Source organism: Nycticebus coucang, chromosome 2 (genome assembly GCF_027406575.1).
Source record: "Nycticebus coucang isolate mNycCou1 chromosome 2, mNycCou1.pri, whole genome shotgun sequence".
Classification (NCBI taxonomy): Eukaryota; Metazoa; Chordata; class Mammalia; order Primates; family Lorisidae; genus Nycticebus; species Nycticebus coucang.
The window spans coordinates 165280644-165302713 of NC_069781.1; the positions used below are offsets into that span (position 1 = coordinate 165280644).

Below are 22070 nucleotides of genomic sequence, written 5' to 3' on the forward strand. Positions count from 1 at the left end.
CTTCCGGAGTACGGGCTGGGGGCGTGGCGACGGGATCGCTCGAGGGACATGCACCGCTGTGGGTACTCGTCCTGAGGTTTGAAGGAAGCGATGACCTTGGAGTGTTGGCTACTCCAACTCAGGATAATGCTGATCGCAAAGGCGCAGAGAAGGGCTGGGGGCGTAGTTATGCGAGCTGGTAGAGTGTTGGACGCCGTGGCCTAGGTTGGTTCTCAGGGGGGTACTAAAGGCTGTCTGAGGTTGATCCCGACACCGTTTCCTCCGGGAAGCCAGACTGGCCAGGCGCCATGGCCCAGGCGGGTTGCCTCTAGCCTGGCAGAAACCTGTTTCAGAAACCTCGCTGGTGCACCATAGGTCCAGAATGCCCAGACCCAGCGCTCAGACTTGCAGAGGCTCGTTAAAGAGTTTGTCAAGTTGCGGCGCCCGTAGCTCAGTGGGTAGGGCGCTGGCCACATAACACGGAGGCTAGCGGGTTCGGGCCGGGTGAGCTAAACAACAATGACAACTGCAACAACGACAACAACAACAACAAAGCCGGGTATTGTGGCGGGCGCCTGTAGTCCTAGCTACTTGGGAGACTGAGACAAGAGAATCGCTTGAGGCCAAGAGTTTGGGGCTACTGTGAGCTGTGACTCCACGGCACTCTACTCAGGGCGACAGCTCTGTCTCAAAAAAAAAAAAAAAAAGTCTTAACACAATAACTAAGAAAATGCTGTGAAGGCTATGTTAACTAGTTTGATGAAAATACTTCAAATTGTATATAAAACCAGCACATTGTACCCCATGATTGCATTAATGTACACAGCTATGATTTAATTTTTAAAAAAATAGCAAAGAGTTTGTCAAGTGCGTAAATGACCATGAACTTGAAAACTGAAAGAAAGACAGAGGGTGGGGGAGGAGTCCTCGGAGACCTTCAGAGGTGGACTGCAAGGAGACGACAGACCATGAAAAGGGGACTCAGTAATTAGTGAGTCCTGAAAGCCAGGAGGAGTGTCCAGGATGAAGAGCACAGTTACCCCTTCCTCCCTTGGCTCAAACCCTTCTCTTCCCCAGGATCTCATGCCTGTAATCCTAACACTCTGGGGGGCTGAGGCAGGTGTATGGCCTGAGCTCAGGAGTTCTAGACCAACCTGAGCAAGACCCCATCCTTTTTTTTTTTTTTATTGTTAAATCATAGCTGTGTACTTTAGTGCAATCAAGGGTACAATGTGCTGGTTTCATATACAATCTGAAATATTCTCATCAAACTTCAACGTAGCCTTCATGGCATTTTCTTAGTTATTCTATGTAGACATTTATATTCTGCCTTTAGTAAGTTTCGCCTGTACCCATTCTAAGATGCACCATAGGTGTGGCCCCACCCATTACCCTCCCTCCACCCTAACTTACCCCCTCCCTTCCCCTTCTTTGGCCCTTTCCTCATAGTCTTGTGCTATTGGGTTATAGCCTTCATGTGAAAGCTATAATTTAGCTTCATAGTAGGGCTGAGTACGTTAGATATTTTTTCTTCTATTCCTGAGATACTTTGCTAAGAAGAATATGTTCCAGCTCCATCCATGTAAACATGAAAGAGGTAAAGTCTCCATCTTTCTTTAAGGCTGCATAATATTCCGTGGTATACATGTACCACAATTTGCTAGTCCATTCGTGGGTTGATGGGCACTTGGGCTTCTTCCATGACTTAGCAATTATGAATTGGGCTGCAATAAACATTCTGGTACAGATGTCTTTGTTATATTGTGATTTTTGGTCTTCTGGGTATAAACCTAGTAAAGGAATTATAGGATCGAATGGCAGGTCTATTTTTAGGTCTCTAAGTATTCTCCAAACATCCTTCCAGAAGGAACATATTAGTGTGCATTCCCACCAGCAGTGTAGAAGTGTGCCCTTTTCTCCATATCCACGCTAACATCTCTGGTTTTGGGATTTTGTTATGTGGGCTACTCTTACTGGGGTTAGGTGATATCTCAAAGTAGTTTTGATTTGCATTTGTCTGATGATTAAGGATGATGAGCTTTTTTTCATGTGTTTGTAGATCGTGCATCTGTCTTCTTTAGAGAACTTTCTCTTCAAGTCCCTTGCCCAGCCTGAAATGGGATCACTTGTTATTTTCTTGCTAGTACTTTTGAGTTCTCTAAGGATTCTGGTTATTAGACCTTTATCAGAGGTATAACCTGCAAATATTTTCTCCCATTCTGAGGGCTGTCTGCTTGCTTTACTTACTATGTTCTTGGCTGTGCAGAAGCTTTTTAGTTTGATCAAGTCCAAGTAGCGTATTTTTGATACTGCTTCAGTTGCCAGCCGATTCCTTCAAGAGTTTTCCCTGCACTTTCTTCAAGTATTTTTATAGTTTCATGTCTTAAGTTTAAATCTTTTATCCAGTGAGAGTCTATCTTAGTTAATGGTGAAAGGTGTGGGTCCACTTTCAATCTTCTACAGGTTGCCAGCCAGTTCACCCAGCACTATTTGTTAAATAGGGAATCTTTTCCCCACTGAATGTTTTTAATTGGCTTGTCAAAGATCAAATAACTGTAAGTAGCTGGATTCATCTCTTGGTTCTCTATTCTGTTCCAGACATCTACTTCTCTGTTTTTGTGCCAATACCATACTGTTTTGATCACTATGGATTTATAGTACAGTCTCAGGTCTGGTAGCGTGATTTCTCCTGCTGTGTTTTTTTTTTTTTTTTTGGCCGGGGCTAGGTTTGAACCCGCCACCTCTGGCATATGGGGCTGGTGCCCTACACTTTTGAGCCACAGGCGCCGCCCCTCCTGCTGTGTTTTTATTGCTGAGTAATGTTTTGGCTATTCAAGGTTTTTCTGATTCCATATAAAACGAAGTATTATTTTTTCAAGATCTTTAAAATATGACAATGGAGCTTTAATGGGAATTGCATTAAAATTATATATTGCTTTGGGTAGTATAGACATTTTAACAGTGTTGATTCTTCCCAGCCATGAGCATGGTATATTTTTCCATTTGTTAACATCTTCAGCTATTTCTTTTCTTAAAGTTTCACAGTTCTCTTTGTAGAGATCTTTCACGTCCTTTGTTAGGTATACTCCCAAATATTTCATCTTTGGCACTACTGTGAAAGGAATAGAGTCCTTGACTGTTTTTTCAGCTTGGTTATTGTTGGTATATATAAAGGCTACAGATTTATGGGTGTTGATTTTGTAGCCTGAGACATTGCTGTATTCCTTGATCACTTCTAAAAGTTTTGTAGTAGAATCCCGAGTGTTTTCCAGATATACAATCATATCATCTGCGAAGAGTGAAAGTTTGATCTCTTCTGACCCTATGTGGATACCCTTGATCGCCTTTTCTTCCCTAATTGCAATGGCTAAAACTTCCATTACAATGTTAAAGAGCAATGGAGACAATGGGCAACCTTGCCTGGTTCCTGATCTAAGTGGAAATGATTTCAATTTAACTCCATTCAATACAATATTGGCTGTGGGTTTGCTGTAGATGGCCTCTATTAGTTTAAGAAATGTCCCTTCTATACCAATTTTCTTAAGTGTTCCGATCATGAAGGGATGCTGGATATTATCAAAAGCTTTTTCTGCATCAATTGAAAGAATCATATGGTCCTTATTTTTTAGTTTGTTTATGTGCTGAATTACATTTATAGATTTATGTATATTGAACCAGCCTTGAGACCCTGGGATAAATCCCACTTGGTCATGGTGTATAATTTTTTTGATGTGTTGTTGGATTCTGTTTGTTAGGATCTTATTGAGTATTTTAGCATCAATATTCATTAGTGATATTGGTCTATAATTTTCTTTTCTTGTTGGGTCTTTCCCTGCTTTGGGGATCAAGGTGATGTTCGCTTCGTAGAATGTGTTGGGTAATATTCCTTCTTTTTCTATATTTTGGAAGAGATTTAGTAATATAGGTACTATTTCTTCTTTAAAGGTTTGGTAGAATTCTGACGTAAAGCCATCTGGTCCTGGGATTTTCTTTTTAGGGAGATTTTGTATAGTTGATGCTATTTCAGAACTTGATATAGGCCTGTTCAACATTTCCACTTCATTTTGGCTAAGTTTGGTAGGTGGCATACTTGCAAGTATTGGTCGATTTCTTTCAGATTTTCATATTTCTGAGAGTAGAGTTTCTTAAGTATTCATCAAGGATTTTTTGAATTTCTGAGGGATCTGTTGTTATTTCATCATTACCATTTCTGATTGATGAAATTAGAGATCTTACTCTTTTTTTCCTGGTTAGGTTGGCCAAAGGTTTATCTATTTTATTGATCTTTTCAAAAAACCAACTTTTAGATTTATTGATCTGTTGTATAATTCTTTTGTTTTCAATTTCATTTAATTCTGCTCTGATTTTGGTTATTTCTTTTCTTCTGCTGGGTTTGGGGTTAGAGTGTTCTTCCTTCTCCAGTTGCTTGAGATGTCCCATTAAGTTATTAACTTCCTCTCTTTCCGTTTTCTTGAGGAAGACTTGCAGTGCTATAAATTTCCCTCTTAAAATTGCCTTTGCAGTATCCCGGAGGTTCTGGTAATTCGTGTCTTGATTGTTATTTTGTTCCAAAAATTTGGTGATTTCCTTCTTAATCTCGTCTATAACCCATCTATCCTTCAGCATAAGGTTGTTTAGCTTCCATGTTTTTGTATGGGTATGTAGGTTCCTGTTGTTATTGAGTTCAACTTTTATTCCATGATGGTCTGAGAAGATGCAAGGAATAATATCTATTTTTTAAAATTTGCTGAGGTTAGATTTGTGGCCTAGGATGTGGTCGATTTCGGAGTATGTTCCGTGGGTTGATGAGAAGAATGTGTATTCAGTTTTGTTGGGATGAAATGTTCTGTAGATGTCTGTTAAGTCCAGCTGTTGAATGGTTAAGTTTAAATCTAAAATTTCTTTGCTTAGGTTCTTTTAGGAGGATCTATGCAGCATTGCTAAAGGGGTGTTAAAATCTCCAACTACTATGGAACTGGAGGAAATCGAGTTGCTCATGTCTGTTAGAGTTTCTCTTATAAATTGAGGTGCATTCTGGTTGGGTGCATAAATATTAATAATTGAAATCTCATCATATTGAGTATTACCTTTAACAAATATGAAGTGTCCATCCTTATCCTTCCTTATTTCGGTTGGTTTAAAGCCTATTGCACCTGCAAATAGGATTGCAACGCCTGCTTTTTTCTGCTTTCCATTTGCCTGGAGTATAGATTACCATCCCTTCACCTTCAGTCTATATTTGTCTTTTAATGTAAGATGTGATTCTTGTATGAAGCAGATATCTGGCTTGAGTTTTTGTATCCAGTCAGCCAACCTGTGCCTCTTTAGAGGAGAATTTAAACCATTCACATTAATTGAGAATATTGATAAGCCTTTCGAGAGTCCGGCGGACATTTTTTTTTTTTTTTTTTGGCTAGGGCCAGGTTTGAACCTGCCACCTCCAGTATATAGGACCGGCGCCCTACTCCTTTGAGCCACAGGCGCCGCCCTCCGGTGGACATTTTTAATCCTTTTGCGACTGTGGTAGTTGGAATTTGATCAAAATTTTCTGGGTGGGTTTACTTTTGTGGTGGAGGATTACGCTGGTCTTTATGGAGGATAGGTCTGAGAATATCCTGAAGAGCTGATTTAGTTACGGAAAATTTCTTCAACATGTGAATGTCATTGAAGTATTTAATTTTTCTGTCATAAATGAAACTCAGTTTAGCTGGATAAAGGATCCTGGGTTGAAAGTTATTTTGTTTTAGGAGATTAAAAGTCGATGACCATCCTCTTCTAACTTGAAGGGTTTCAGCAGAGACATCTGCAGTTATTCTAATATTCTTGTCCTTGTAGGTGATGGTTTTCTTTCGTCTGGCTGCTTTCAGAATTTTTTCCTTCATATTAACTTTAGTGAAATTGATTATGATGTGTCTGGGCGATGTCTTATTTGGGTTGAGTCATGCCGGAGTTCTGAAACTGTCTGCTATCTGAATTTCAGAATCTCTTGACATGTCTGGAAATTTCTCCTTCATAATCTCATGGAGAAGAGACTCTGTACCTTGTGAAGCAAATTCGTCACTTTTGGGGGTCCCTATAAGACGAATATTGGGTTTTTTCGAATTATCCCAGAGCTCTCTGAGAGAGTGATATATTTTTGCCCTCCATTTCTCTTCCTCTTTGAGAGTTTGGGAGCATTCAAAAGCTTTGTCTTCAGTGTCAGAAATCCTTTCTTCTGCTTGCTCCATTCTGTTACTGAGGTATTCTACTGTGTTTCTGAGATCTTTGAGGGCTGCAACTTCTTGCCTCAATGTGTCAAAATCTTTGGTCATTTGGTCTTTGAATTCGTTGAATTCTTGAGATATCTTTTGGGTTACTGCTTGGAATTCTAATTTGATCTTATTTGCTATCCAGATTCTGAATTCGATTTCTGACATCTCAGCTATTTGTTTGTGCATGTGATCTTGTGCTGTGTCTGTCCCATTGATCCTTCGGGGAGTTGATCTATTCTGATTATTCATATTCCAGAGTTTTTCTGTTGATTTCGCCTCATGATTGTTTTTCACCGTTGCTTCTGGCTGTCCTCAGAGTTGGGGAGGTGTCTCTCCAAGATTAGACCCCAGCGGGATCACTCTATTGTCGCTGGATCTTTGTAGGGAGTGACCCTGTGTAGTTCCTCTGGGGCTGCCACAGCCAGGGAGTTCTGGTTGTGGAAGCAGCTCCGGAGTGTGACACACCTGGATCCAGCAACAGGGCGGGAAGTGGTACGCACAGTTCTGGGAGTGCCTGGTGCCCAGGCACCAGCAGTCTCTGGCCAGGAGAAGGGCTCTGTGCAGAGACAGGGAGGGCTCCAGACGGCACGTGGCTACCAGAGTCCCTGGCCAGATGAGTGGGCCGGTGTGGAGGCAGGGAGGGTACAGGAGGGAGGACGCAGGGTTGCACAGCTCCCGCAGTTCGTGGTCAGGGCATGCGGAGGCCTGGCAGGTGCAGGTTGTGTGTTGGGGGGTCACAGCGCAGCTCTTACGGAGGTCCTGGCGGCGCCAAGCCCAGGAGTTTGGGGTTGCTATGAGCTGTGACACCGCGGCACTCTACCCAGGGCAACAGCCAGAGGCTCCAGTGTGCCAAAACCAGTCTCACTCTGCCCCTGAGGGTTAAGGCTGTAAGGCAGCTTAGTCCCCGCCTTTAGGCTGCTCAGTCACTAGGTTACTAGCTCTCACCCGATCTTTGCTGTGCGACCCTGAGGGTGGAGCTTGCCAGGGCAGTTCTCTCACAGTGGCTCCCTGCAGCCCACAGCCGAACATTATTAGCTCCGTCCGGCTCAGCGGCTCAGTCTGGGGCCCTAGACAATGCCCCAAGTTCTCCGCACTTCTGCTCAAGCTCTCCCCAAGGCAGTTCAACTGAGTGCCAAGTCCAAAAACACCGAAACAGTTCACAGGTAAGGCCTTTCCAGTTTGCAGTCTCACTGCTGCTTGTACTTATGGCTGCCAGTGGGATTAGATCGATCGAATACATGCAACCACTTGCCAGTTTTCCACTGTTTTTGTCCTCCTCTTGGGGTCCAGAAGTCCCTTGCTGACTCCCTGTATCCTCAAAGGGATGATTATAGGCAGATCCCACCAGCCAGAGATGCCTGGAGTCTTATCTCCCCTGACTCACCGTGCCCAGTTGCAGGGAAGCTGTTACTTGGCTGCCATCTTGCTCCACCTCCCCCAGGACCCCATCTCTTAAAAAAAAAAAAAAAAGCCAGGTGTTGTGGTGGGCACCCGTAGCCCCAGCTACTCGGGAGGCTGAGGCAAGAGGATATGATCACTTGAGCCCAGGAGTTTGAGGTTGTTGTGAGCTATGACACCATGGCACTCTACCTAGGGTGACAAAATGAGACTTTGTCTCAAGAAGGAAGGAAGGAGAGAGAGAGAAAGAAAAGAAGAGAGGGAGAGAGGAGAGGTTCCTATTTTTCCATCCATGGGGATCTTGATGTGCCTTTTCAGAGAAGCCCTCCTCTAATTACAGCTTATTGCTCCCTGTTCTTGATTCTCCAACATCCTCTTCAGGCCTGTGACTACAAGGATAGGAAATGTAGTGATGCCAGGTTTGAGAAGACTCCAGGTGTTGCAGGAGCTCAGGCAGAGGGGAAACGGCCACGTCTGCACCTGCTTCCACTGGCTCCCCATGAAACCTAGATGGCTCAGTCTCATCCTCCTTTCAGGCTCATCTTTCCCTGGCCCAAATCAGCATGCCCCACCTACTCTGGGCAAAGTCCAAACTCTGGGCCTGGGTGAGGCACTGTCCACCCTGTCTGGACAGACTGGGGCAGCCTCTTGGTGGAAAGCGCCGTGACCTCCAGCAGTGCAAAAAGACCTGTGAGCAGACTATGTGGCCGGACCAACTTTGCACGTGGCTGAGCACCATGGCCTGTGGGCTTCTGCTTCTCCTTGTTGTGGGCCAGGGTGAGGCTCCCAGGGAGGGAGGACAGGAACCTGGGTCAGATCTGCCTAATTCTGCAGAGGCAGAATCTGAGATAGTGGGAGGTAGAAGCTGATGGAGATGAGAGTGTAGGAACCTTGTGCCCCACCTGATACTTCCCCGCTGCCCAGGGTAGGCCCTTGAGAAGCAGGGGGTTGAGGCTGTTGGACACAAAGACCAGAGCCAAGTAGAAGTTCTGAGTAGTGCCTGGACAGGCCAGCAGGGTCAGCAGCCCAGGGACAAAGGGAATTCAGCATGTTTGTGGCTGGACCTGGTGCTGCCCATGGTTTGACTTTGAAGTATATCCTGTCCTTGGCCAGGGTGTTGTCCTGACCTCCTCCAAAGGGACCCCAAGCTTAGTGCCCCTGGGAGGAGTACAGAAGCCCATCTAAAAGGCTTCAGTGTCCTCTCACCCCATGCATGCTGTTGGGGGAGGGCACAGTGTGACCACAGTGTGGCATTCAGGGCTCCAGAGCAAAGGTGATGGCACTTTGTACTCGCCAGGCTTTCCCAGGCCCATACAGAAGCTCAGGGTACATCTGTGACCTTTGGTCTTTTTACCCAAATGAGTCTTTTAAAAATATGGGATCTGATTATCTCACCCTTTACCCAATCTAATCTGCCCAGGAGAAGTCCACACTCACTCCTCCCTCATGGCCCATCCCCCTTCCTCTCTTTACCTGCCAGGTTCTGGAGGTCACCAGAGCTTTCCAGGCAGAAAACTTCCCTGTGCCACTGAGCCTGGCTATACAGGGTTTCCTTTTTAAAAAATCAGGATTCAAATAAGGTCCGTATTTAACAAATTGGAAAATGTGTTTTCTTTTTTTTTTAAATAACATCTTTGAGATATAATTCACATATCACACATTTACCCATTTAGAATGTACACCTGGGGTCAGGCAAGGTGGCTCATGCCTATAATCCTAGCACTCTGGGAGGCCGAGGCAGGTGGATTGCTAGAGCTCAGGAGTTGGAGACTAGCCTGAACACGAGCGAGACCCTGTCTCTAAAAGCTAGCCCTGTGTGATGGCGGGTGCCTGTAGTCCCAACTACTTGGGAGGCTAAGGTAAGAGGATCGCTTGAGCCAAAGAGTTTGATGTTGCTGTGAGCTATGACAGACGCCATGGCACTCTACCAAGGGCAACTGAGTGAGACTCTCTCTCTCAAAAAAAAAAAAAAAAATAGGGCAAGGCGTGGTGGCTCACACATGTAATTCCAGCACTCGGGAGGCCAAGGCAGATGGATTGCCTGAGCTCACAGGTTCAAGACCATCCTGAGTCAGAGTGAGACCTCATCTCTGAAAACAGTAGGGTGTTGTGGTGGGTGCCAATAGTCCCAGCTACTAGGAGTCTGAGGCAAGGGAATCACTTTAAGCCAGGGTTTTGAGATTGCCATGAGCTATGATGCCATGGCATTCTACCACAGGCGATAAACTGAGTCTCTGTCTCGAAAAAAAAGAAAGTATACACCTCACAGTTTTTAGTATATTCAATTCCCTTGTCCCTTCAACCTCCCCCAACCTCAGCCCTAGGCAACCACCAGCCTGCTTTCTGTCTCTCTGGATGTGCTAATTCTGGAATCACAACATGTGGTCCCATCAGACCTTCATTACTTTTTTATTGCTGAATAATATTCCATTGTATAGATATATCACCTTTTATTGATACATTTATCAGTTGAAGAACATTTGGATAGCTCCTTCTTGGTTATTATAAATAATCCTGCTAAGAACATTAGTGTACAAGTTTTGGTGTGGACCTACATTTTCAATTTTCTTGGGTTTATCCCTGGGAGTGAAATTGCTGGGTCATGGGGTAACTGTGTCTGAGGAACTGTCACGCTGTTTTCTAAGGCAGCTGTACCATTTTACCTTCCCACTGCCAATGTATGCAGTTTCAATTTTCCCACATTGGAAAAAACTCATAAAATTCATTTTATATGTTTTTTGAGTCTCTTTCAATCTTCAGATTTTCCCTCTGCCTCTCTTTTATTTTCTTTCTAATTCTGTTGTTGTGTTGAAGAAACCAGTTGTTTGTTCTGGAAAACATGAGTTTTGCTGATTGCATCCCACAGGTGTCTTTCTTTCTTTTTTTTTTTTTTTTTTCCTTTGAGATATCCTCAGAAAAGAGACCAGTGTTGGCTTGGTGCCTGTAGCACAGTGGTTACCGTGCCAGCCACATGCACCCAGGCGGGTAGGTTCAAACCCGGCCCGGGCCAGCTAAACTACAATGACAACTGCAACAAAAAAAATAGCCAGGCGTTGTGGCAGGTGCCTGTAGTCCCAGCTACTTAGGAGGCTGAGGCAAGAGAATCGCTTAAGCCAAAGAGTTTGAGGTTGCTGTGAGCTGTGACACCACGGCACTCTACTGAGGGTGACATAGTGTGACTCTGTCTCAAAAAAAAAAAAAAAAAAGACAGAAAGAAAGAAAAAAAAAGAAAAGACCATTGGTGTCTTTTAACTATTTCTCTATCTGCTGTATAACCTGTAAGCTTGTATTTATATTTTAAAGGCTTAATCAGATTCAGGTTTTAGGTTTTGTTTTCTTTTGATTTGTTGGCAATACTTCATATGTGGTGCTATGTACTTCCAGTAGAAAATATATAATATCAGATTGTTTAGGGTTTTTGTGACAAAATAAGTCATTAACATCCAGTCAGATTTCAACGTGCTTTTCTGTTATCATGAATGACATAATTATCTCATTTGTTTAAGAGCCATTTATTCATATTATTTATTTTAAACGTGTTCTTACACTAATTTTTCCTATTGTGTGGCTGGCGTATTTCTTATTGTTTGTAGAAACTATCTATGAAGAATGTCACCTTTTCCCAGTAGGTAACTTTCAATCCCTCCCTCCCTTCCTGATCTTCATAGCAGGCAGGCTGGGCTTTGTGGGTTCCAGTCACCGCTGCTCCTCATTCATAGCTCTTCTCACCAAGATCATTTCTGGTTTGGAGGTTGCTTTCTTTATGTCATTTCTTGCCACCTGGAGCATGAGGTCCCTGAGGACAGGAAACCTGCCTGTCAGATTCCCACAATAGGAGCACTGCCTCACATGACCTGCCACAGCTGGTCAGGACACTCTCATCCCCACAAAGTGCATGTGACCATTGTTTGAAGCTCCGAGGGCTGAATGATGGTGGTCAGCCCCATAGAGCCTCTGAGAGCCTGGTGGGATAGGCTGGGGACATGCTAGGAAGGTGGGGCTCAGGGCACAGTGTTACAGGCAGGATGTTTGTAAAGCCACTGGTTTTGGATCAGGGTCCCTTGAGCGCAGCTGAGGATGGCAAGGAGGTGGCAATACCAGCATTCTGGGAGGGCTGCTGATGAGGCACACCTGATCTTTGTGTCTGTCTCTCTGCCCACAGGTCAGGACCCTGCCAGCCCCATCCGAACCACACACATGGGGCAGGTGCGGGGGAGCCTCACTCACGTGAAGGGCACTGACATGGGGGTCCACACTTTCCTGGGAATCCCCTTTGCCAAGCCACCTGTAGGACCACTGCGGTTTGCACCTCCTGAACCCCCGGAGTCTTGGAGTGGCGTGAGAGATGGGACCTCCCACCCGGCCATGTAAGCCCTTCCAGGATTTAGGGAGGTCTGTGGGGATTGGAGTACTCTGAGCTCAGCCAGGCTGCAATTGTGGTTTCACCAAAATCCTACAGCCAGCTTCCCTGTGAGTTTTCTTTCAATGAACACCCCGAAGCTTGGAAGGGAGGAAGCAACTTTCCCAGCCTCCTGGCTGATGGCTTGGCACTCAGGGGACATTAGCTCCAGGTGCTGAAGGGAGAAGCAGACACACATCTCCGCAGACTCTAGTGATGCCAACTGTTCTCTGCCACCAGGGGGCAGTGTCTCTGGGAGAGGTTCAGGTGTATTCTATGACCCTTGTAGGATCTCCTGCCTCTAGCAAGCAGATACTGTAGACCCCTGAGGAGAGCAGCAATGGTGGCTCCCTGGGGACCCCCACTCTCCACAGTCCCTGTGTCAACTGACAAGGCCAGGTGCCATTCGCCATGGGACATAGGTGTGCTCTTACAACTGAACACTGGGAATGATGAGGTTCCCTGAGAGTCTAGACTTGGGATGAGGGATGCCCCAGTGCCCTTCCCATGAGAAATTAGCACTCACTCATTCATGAAGCACATGTGTGTGGACTACACCCTGTTTAAGGCCGGAGGGGGTATAGGAATTCAGTGGTGAATGGGAGTTGGGGTACTGAGCTCAGCCAGGCTGCAGTTGTGGTTTCACCAAAACTCTACAACCAGTTTTCCCTGTGCGTTTAGTGGTCTTCACACATGTAGGCATACAGCCAGTGTTCTCATAGAAACCCTTAAGGGTCAAGTTCCTAGCCTCAGGAGGAGTGATATCCAAGGTCCTCAAGTGATATCCAAGCCTAGCACAGTGGTATATGCATATAGTTCCTGCTCCTAAGAAACCAGGAGTGGGAGACCCTCAACAATCCTGAGAGCCAGACACAGTGACCTATGCCTATAGTCCCATCTACTTAAGGGCTGAGGTGGGAGGATCCTTGAACTTAGGAATTTGAAACTATCCTGACCAACACATAAAGATCACATCTTAAAAAAAACAAAAATCTGCAGGGTACGGTGGCTCACACCTGTAATACTAACACTCTGAGGGTCAAGGCAGGTAGATCGCTTGAGCTCAGGAATTGGAGACCAGCCTAAGCAAGCATGAGACCCCGTCTCTAAAAACTAGCCCAGTATTGTGGCAGGCACCAATAGTCCCAGCTACTCGGGAGGCTGAGGCAAGAGGATTGCTTGCACCCAGGTGTTTGAGGTTATAGTGAACCATGATGCTGTGGCACTCTACCAAGTGACAAAATGAGACTGGTCAAAAAAATAAATAAATAAAAATAAAGTTTAAAAAGCAACCTTGAGGATTCCCTGGAAGTCCCAGTTCCAACTCAGCTTCCCCAGAGCCTTTGTCCTGTAACTTGGTGGGAAGGGACTTTAGAGGAGGACCGTGTGTGAGCAGGGTAACTGGGAGAAGGGAACTAAGGTGGCTCTGAGCAAGTTTGGACCTAGGGGCTGGTTTCACGCACATATGGCCCCTGAACTGATTTTCTGCCATGGCCACCAGGTGTCTGCAAGACCTCACTTCAGTGAATGCAGGGGTTCAGAGCCTGTTCAATGTGACCATGCCTTCGATCCCCATGTCCGAGGACTGTCTGTACCTCAGCATCTATACACCTGCCCATACTCACGAAGGCTCCAACCTATCTGTGAGTGTCAGGCCACAGACAGCTGGGGGATGGGAAGGCATTTCGTCTGCAGGAAGACTAGAAGGTGCAGTATTAGCTTGGGCCCCTGGCAGCGTAGATACTGGGCATAGGGTCACAGAGCTCTAGCTGCTCACAGAGGTCAAAGGCTATGTCCCAGGAATGGACCCAGGACTCGCCCAGTGAACATATGCCTAGAAGACCCATTTGGGTGCCTGACAGCTACACTTTAAAGTCATGAAAGACGCAGCCATGGATTATCTGTTGGGCCTATGAGAATGGAGGATGTTTTTGATTAATGTTCATATGGGACAATCTGAAAGACACCTCTTTTGTTTCCAGCTCAGGGTTCTGTGAGCAATGGAGCCATGCTTTGATACATAAGTTTTGGAGGCCCAGTTTTGGGTTCCTCACCCATGGCCCAGGTTAGGAGTTTTGCTGGAGCACTTTCTGTGTGGACAGGTGGACAAAGCAGTGGTGGGTCTAGGTAGCAGCCCTGGTGGGGTTTAGGCTGGGAAGGAGCCACACAGTATCTGCCTTGATTTCCCCAGGTGATGGTATGGATCCATGGTGGTGGGCTTGTCACGGGCATGGCTTCCATGTATGATGGCTCCATGCTGGCAGCCTTGGAGGACGTGGTGGTGGTCACTATCCAGTACCGCCTGGGTGTCCTGGGCTTCTTCAGGTGAGACTGGGGTTGGACCGGGCAACACGGGCTGAATCTGGGGTTGGACTGGGCAACATGGGCTGAATGGTGAAAGGACAGCCTATAATCCCTGTTCCTGATACTTCTCAGCACTGGAGACAAGCACGCAACTGGCAACTGGGGCTTCCTGGATCAGGTAGCTGCTCTACGCTGGGTCCAGCAGAATATCGCCCACTTTGGAGGCAACCCAGACTGTGTCACCATTTTTGGCGGGTCCTCAGGTGGCATAAGTGTGTCCTTGCATGTTATCTCCCCCATGTCCCGAGGACTCTTCCATGGTGCCATCATGGAGAGTGGTGTGGCCTTGCAGCCTGGTCTCATGGTCAGCTCATCTGATAAAGTCTCCATGGTGAGTGCCCTCAGCCACGGGAGCCCAGATGTGCTGCCTTGTCACCTCCCTCTCAGAGCCATTGCAGAGGTTAGGTACATTCTATAGCTAGCACCCTGCAGGTTCCCATCATGGGCAGAATCATGGAAGAGGTTGAAACAGTCTCAAAACTGCAGGAATCCACACATAATGCCCTGTGAGATTTGGGGTGTCCCTTGGGCCTCTCCCTACCTGGAAGGTTGAGCCAGCCACTCCCTGGTCCCTTTACAGATGGTGGCCAACCTGTCTGCCTGTGGCCAGGTTAATTCAGAGGCCCTGGTGGGCTGCCTGCGGGGCAAGAATGAAGAGGAGATTCTGGCTATTAGCAAGGTGTGGCTAAAGGGATGCGGGTGTGGATGAGAGGGCAGGTGGGGTGTGGGGCAGGCAGGCTGGATGCCCTTTGTACATCCTGAGCAAGTTTCCCCATATGCATGCCTTGGTGTCCTCATGGCCCTGGATGAAGCAGAAGCCAGGGTGTGCTAAGCCTGGTGCGGGTCTCCCAGTGTGAATGGGAACATCCTGGGATGAGCCAGGAAAAGGTAGAGGCGCTCAGAGGGCATAAGCAAATGTCTGCGAGCTGACCTTGCTCCCTGACTTTGAATGCTCTCTCAGGCCTTCAAGTTCTTCCCTGGTGTGGTAGATGGGTCCTTTTTGCCCAAGCATCCTGAGGAGCTGCTGGCCTCAGCTGACTTCCAGCCTGTCTCCAGCATCATCGGGGTCAACAATGACGAATATGGCTGGCTCATCCCCAAGGTGAGGCCCAGCCCTGAGCCCTCATGTGCCTGGGGAGTACATCCAGTCACAAGTGGGGGGAGGCTTCAGGGCTCAGTAGCTCCAGGCCAATCCCATCCCCAACTTGTGGCTCTCTCCCCACCACCAAGGCCTTGGGCATCTATGAGCCCTGGAAGGAAACAGACAGAGAGGCCTGGAAAGATATTGTGCAGAAAGCATTCCAAATATTGGTGAGACTCCTGAGAGCCTGCCCCAATAGAAAGGGAGGGACTTTTCTCATCCCTGAGGTGGGGAAACCAAGATGTCCTGCCATGAGGAAAAGCCAAGGTATGTGTGTGTTTGGGGGGATCACCTCAGAGTCTGGCCATTTTCCCCCATTCCCTGTCCCATCCCACGGCCTATCTCCCCAACCCTGAGGCTTCCGGCTCCCTGCCCCTGACATTGGCCTAACCTGCCTCTTCTTGATCCTCCTGAGTAGATGTTGCCTTCTGAGTTTAGTGGGCTGTTGTTGGAGGAGTACATGGGGGACAGTGGACATCCCCAGTACCAGGAGATGATGGAGGATTGCTTCTTCATGATTCCTGCACTCCGAGTAGCACATTCTCAGTGTGAGTATGTTTGTACCTGGGCCCAACAGGTACCGCAAGGCAGTAACTCAGAGCTGGGAATCCCAGGTGAGGTCCTTCAGTGTCCACATCCCCACCCACATCTTTACTGGACCCCTGGGAACTGGGCTTTTGATGTAAATCCTCATGGCTAGTCTAAGAGACAGATGTTCTCCCCTCTGTACAGGTGGGATAACTAAAGTTAGTGACCTTCATTCGGTGACTTGCCCAAAACCACACAGCTAGGAAATCCAAGGCTATGACTTAACCAGGCCCTTCCCACTGCCCCTGCTCCATTCTGGGGTTCCCCTCACCACATTTTCCAAATTCTAGCCAGATTTGAATATAGGAAAGTCCCAAGTGAGGGGCTGCTGTGTCACAGCCTGTCCACCCCATAGGTTCCCATGCCCCTGTCTACTTCTATGAGTTCCAGCATCGGTCCAGTTTCTTCACAGCCATCAAGCCACCTCAAGTGAAGGCAGACCATGGCGATGAAGTTTTCTTTGTTTTCAGAACCTTATTGTGGAATGAAGATAGTGAGTCTTTCTTCCTCCTAGGATGTGGGATAGGACCAGAGCTGCTGGGTCTCTGAGGGATGATTGTTCTCTCTATATCTGAGGAGACCGAGGCTCAGAAAGGACAGGATCAGGTGTCCAAGATTTTGTAGGTAAAAAAGGCTGATCCAGGATGAGAATCCAGTAATCCAAGACACCCCTCCCTTTCGTCCTTCCTTCCCCTCCCTCTATCCCTCTCCCCCTCTTTCTTTTCTCTCTTTTTTATTCCTTTTTTTGTGTGTGTGTGGGGGGGGAGGGGGTAGGATTAGTCAGCTAGAGGCTGGGCTGAAGAAAGAGAGTTTGGAAAAGGCCAGGGCCTGGCTTCCCAGGGTGGAGGGCAGAGAAGCAGGCCTATGGGAGTAGGGAGGCCGGAAGAGCTGCCCCTGGGATGGTGAGTGTGGTGCATGAACCGCAGCTAGACTGGGGTTGGCCCTGACCTGGACGTGGGTCCTCTTCCTCTCTGCAGTTGAAATCACTGAGGAGGAAGAGCTGCTCAGCAGGAAGATGATGAAGTACTGGGCCAACTTTGCCCGAAATGGGTGAGATGGAGCCCCACCTCCACTCCCTGGAACTCACACCCAGCCAGGGCTCCCCTTGTCTATGGCAAGCTCAGTAGCAAACACATGCCCTTCCTCAACTAATAGCCCCTTCCCCCACTCCAGGACCCACTCACTCCCTCCAGCCCCTCATGCTGCCTGGAGGGTGCACACCAGTGCTGGGGTACCCCTCTGAGAGGCAGGGGCAAACCAGACAGGGTGCCCGGCCCCCACATGGAGCTGACACTAGCGGGGGTGGTTTCCTTCCTGTATCTAGAAACCTCCCCCCTCATTCTCCAAGCCCACCTGGCCTGCTCAGCTGTCTTGCCTGACCCACTCAGGGAGCTCAGGTCTGGGCTGTGCAGGGCTCGGAGTGACCTGCTTTCTCCCGGGTGGGAGCACATGTCTGCAGGAACCCCAATGGCGATGGTCTGCCCCACTGGCCCGTGTTCGACCAGGAGGAGCAATACCTGCAGCTGGACATACAGCCCACAGTGGGCCGGGCCCTGAAGGCCCACAGGCTGCAGTTCTGGACGAAGACCCTGCCCCAGAAGATGCAGGAGCTAATGGAGGCTAAGGAGGAGCACACAGAGCTGTAGCTGCCCGTGTCAGGGCACGAGTGCCATGGGGGTCTGACTGATGTGCCCACACATAACTACCAAGGGGCTGCACTTCATTCCTTCACTCACATGGCCATTCATTCATTCTTCCATCCATCCACTCAGGAAACATTTCTTAAGAACCTGCTGTGTGTTCTAGCTGTCAAGCCTGCCATGCTTCCTTTCTGTACAAATACTCAATAAATCCTCCCACAAAGCTGTGGATGGACAAACCCTCTGGAAAACCACCTTCCCCAGTGCTCCACTGGACTCTGGGCCCATCCTCCCTTCCTCTCCTCCACCTTCTCCCCACCCACTGGCTCCTCTCTTCTGAACCCTTAGAAGGGAGGTGATTGGGGGAATGTTGCCCACACCTAGGTGTCAAAAGCTTCTGTTCCCCATCTCTACCACCCCACATGCTCTCCTATTTGTAGGTGGCCAATAGAAAAGTTGGTTATAATAATGCCTTGGTTCATTCAAGTGACTGTAACAAAAATGCCATACCCTGCGTACCTTACAAAGAAGTTTACTGCTCACAGTTCTGGAACCTGGGAAGTCCAGGACCAAGGTGCCAGCAGAGTTGGTGTCTGATGAGGGCTTAGTCTCTGGTTCATAGATGGTACCTTCTCTCTGTCTTCCCATGGTGGAAGGGCTGACAACATGAATCCCTTTTACCTCCTAAAGACCCCATCCCTGAAACCATCCCATTGGGGATTAGGTTTCAGCCTGGGAATGTTGAGGGGACACAACATTCAGACGACAGTACCTAGAGCTCCTGGTCTCAGCCACTGAGGTTGCCAACTACTGAAAAGGTACAAATTGCTGTCACTGCCTGTTGTCCTCCTAGACTAAATGTCATCTATCATTGACATTTAAAACAGCCCACCTACTCCCCTCTCTGTGTCTTACAGAGATGACTGACCCCTTTTTATGAGAAACAGGACTGGGCTTCCCAGCAGGTCCCTGGAGCCTGGACTGGCCCTGTGTGGCCAGGACAGCCAGACAGCTCCTTCTCTCACCCATATCCTGGGTTTGCTCTTATTTTTAGTGGCTCGGCAGACACGATGGTGCCCACACCTCCATGAGGACAGCAAACCCTGGAAGATGTTTATCCGTGGGTGTGTCCTGGAAGTGGGATTGAGGGGTCAGAAGTTTTAGACATATCTAGGAGAAGAGAGTTGTCCCTAAACACTTCTCACATTTTTTTTTTTCCAGGAAGGACAGATCTAGAGAAGTTCAGATCATTTCTCATCTTTAAGGGGGGAAAAAAATCCCCCTCTTACGTCTTCTCTCAGTGCGCAAAAGTGGCAAATTGTGTTCAATCTGCCATTGTTCCCCTAAAGCATTTCTGTCTGTCAGTAAGTGGCTGCATCTTTTGTCCTGTCGACCCTGACACTGCTCTTATGCCCCTCCATATTCCTACTTGCCCTCTGGGGCACTGATTTTCTCAGAGGAAGCCCTCCTTTCCATCCATTGCATTTAAGCACAACCACAGGGCCTCAAGAAGTTTGAGGTGAAAAAATGAAGATTCCTGCATTACCCTATATGGCCACTAGGAGACAGCCAAGGATAACCTTAAGCCTGGGGCTGCCTGGAATTCAGCAGAGGGAAGACGTCTTCCTTTTAGTGATCCCTGACTGGTACATAATGCTTCCACTGCACCCTCAACGCATTTATTGAGCACTTGCTGCATGCACATCATGCCTGTGTATGTTTTTCAGTTCTACAGATACATAGCACATTTTCCCAAAGTGGGTTCCCAGGACTATTTTGTAGGCATTTAATAGTTATTTAAAACAGCTTTTCTGTGGAATGATTTAGATCACAGTTAAATCCCCCCCCTTTAGGTGTGCAGTTTCATAACTTTCAGTAAGTGTATAAGACATGCAACCACCGCCATATCGAGGCTGAGAATGTTTCTATCTCTCCAAAAACTTCCCTCAGGCTCCTTTCCAGTCAGTCATTGTTATGATCATGATCCCAGGCAACCACCAAATTGCCCTCTTCAGTGCTGTCTGCTTTTTGAGAATATCCTATAAATGGAATCTGGCTTCTGTCACTTGCCATCATATTTTTGAGATTTAACCTGTAGTTATTTCTTGTTTTGGCTGAGTAGTATTCTGGGCATAGATCCTCACCAGTTCATGCACATTTGGGTGATTTCTGTCTTTTTGTTTTTGTTTTTGTTTTTTTGAGACAGAGCCTCAAGCTATTGCCCTGGGTAGAGTGGTGTGGCATCATAGCTCACAGCAACCTCAAACTCCTGGGCTCAAGCGAGTCTCCTGTCTCCGCCTCCCATGTAGCTGGGACTACAGGCGCCCGCCACAACGCCCGGCTATTTTTTGGTTGCAGCCGTCATTGTTGTTTGGCGGCCGGGCTGGATTCGAACCCTCCAGCTCAGGTGTATGTGGCTGGCGCCTTAGCCACTTGAGCCACAGGCGCCGAGCCGTATTTTGGTTATTTTTAATAATGCTGCCGTGAACATTTTCAGACAAGTCTTTGTGTGGACATCTGCCTTCATGTCTTTGGGGTGGATACCTGAGAGCAGAACTGCTGGGTCATAAGGAGAGTGTGTTTAGCTTTTAAAGAAAATGCCAAACTGTCCTCCAAAGTGACTGTGTTAGTTTTTCATCCCCATCAGCCATCTGTGGGTCCCAGTTGCTCCATGTCCTCACCAGCACTTGGCCTTTTTGGTCTCAAATCTGATTATTTTTAATGTGTCTGTAGTGGTATTTTATTGCAGTCAGTTCCCTGGACATTTAGCCTCTACTTCCATCTTCCTCTCTTTCTCTGTCTGTCTGTCTGGATTGATAGATAGATGGACAGATGATATATATGTAGTTTTTCTTCACAGGCACACAAATAGCCTCCTGAAACTCTTCCTTTGTCCGTTTCACTTTTGTACATTGCCTTGGTCATCATCAATGTCACAACCTCCAGATGATGGGGCAGAAGGGGACAGAGCACATGAGGACCTTCACTCCAGTAGCTGTGAACAGCAGCCCTGGGTTAGGAAGAAACACACTGGTGCCCAGTTAACATCGAGGAGCTTTGTGACATGACCCTGAGCTGGGAGGAGATGTGGACCCTGTAGCCCACACAGCCCAGGTATGAATTAGGTTATGAGGACTAAGGGCAGAGAGAGCAGGTGGCCAGGCAGGGGGCTGGGCGGGTAGCTTAGGCCAGAGTGAGTTGGACGAGAGACACCGAATAAACAGCAGGACTTGTTGATTGGGTGAAGGTCAACAACAACTTGTGGGAGAGACTGGAAGGAGAAGTGAGACAGCAAGGTTGTATGACTTTAGCTTTGCTAGAGACAAGAAGAGAAGAGGCTGGAGTTTGGGGCAGCGCCTATGGCTCAGTGGGTAGAGCACTGGCCCCATATATCAAGGGTGGTGGGGTCGAACCTGGCCCCGGCCAAGAGCTGGAGGTTGCTGTGAGCTGTGACACCACAGCACTCTACCAAGGGCAACGAAGTGAGAGTCTGTCTCTAAAAAATAAAGAAGAGGCTGGAGGTCAGAGTAGTCATAGGAGGTTTTGTATGGTGTTGGTTCTACTTGGGAGCTATGTTTCCTTTTGGTGGGAGGGGGATTCAGCAGAAGCTGATGGCACATAAGAGACAGCCCTGAGAGGGGACCCAGGTCCTAGTACCCAGGGGTGGGTCCCCGAGCTGGGACTTGAGTGAGGCAGGTGAAAGCATAAGGTACACATTTAGGAGGGCATCATTCTCAGGTACCACCCCTCCTCTCATCTGACTCTGGGGATGAATGACCCTTTAACTCTTACATTCTAGGCACCTTGCTGGCCTGTTTCACCCTGGTCCTGCTGGGCCCCATCTACAATGCTAGGCAGGAGGGCAGACTTAGCTTCAGGGAGTAGGGACATTTGGCCTTGGGAGGAAATGGATGCTCACTCCTGACAGCACCTATAGCTAAGGGATTGGAGGACGAAATTGTGGGATGAGAGCCACGTGCACTTATGTGAGTATTGAAGGCTGCAGAGGAAGTCTTGGTGGAAAGTATAGCAGAGCTAGCTTTCAAAATGTTCAGAAAATGATATTGGGGATGGGCTGTGATGGGAGCAAGGAAGACAGGTTGCAGTACAGCAGGACAAAGGTCTGAAGGCAGCTCTGAAGAGCAGAGGCTCCTAGCCCCAGAGGGCTGCCATAGATTCAGGAAGCTGCCCTGGTTATGTTTTTGTTTTTTATAAAGATAAGATCTCACTCTGCCTAGGCTGGAGTGCAGTGGCCTGATCATAGCTTGCTGTAGCCTCAAGCTCTTGGGCTCAAGTGATCCTTTGCTTCA

At 47.7% G+C, this 22070-nt stretch overlaps 1 protein-coding gene across 7 annotated transcripts; it reads left to right on the top strand.

Moving 5' to 3' along the window:
- Positions 1-11: 11 nt before the first annotated feature.
- Positions 12-18335, top strand: LOC128594691 (cocaine esterase-like). Of its 7 annotated transcripts, none has more exons than XM_053603618.1 (12): positions 12-58; positions 11791-11995; positions 13529-13670; positions 14219-14352; positions 14464-14722; positions 14972-15070; positions 15353-15493; positions 15622-15702; positions 15951-16080; positions 16476-16613; positions 17098-17170; positions 17580-18332. In XM_053603618.1, the coding sequence occupies exons 1-12, from the start codon at positions 49-51 to the stop codon at positions 17764-17766; spliced, it is 1599 nt and encodes a 532-aa protein (XP_053459593.1). In that variant the 5' UTR covers positions 12-48; the 3' UTR covers positions 17767-18332. The 7 variants fall into 7 exon arrangements, with proteins under 7 accessions (XP_053459593.1, XP_053459605.1, XP_053459602.1 ...); XM_053603630.1 differs by lacking the exon at positions 12-58 and adding an exon at positions 61-76 and having other exon boundaries at positions 17580-18331; XM_053603627.1 differs by lacking the exon at positions 12-58 and adding an exon at positions 84-204 and having other exon boundaries at positions 17580-18331.
- Positions 18336-22070: the final 3735 nt, after the last annotated feature.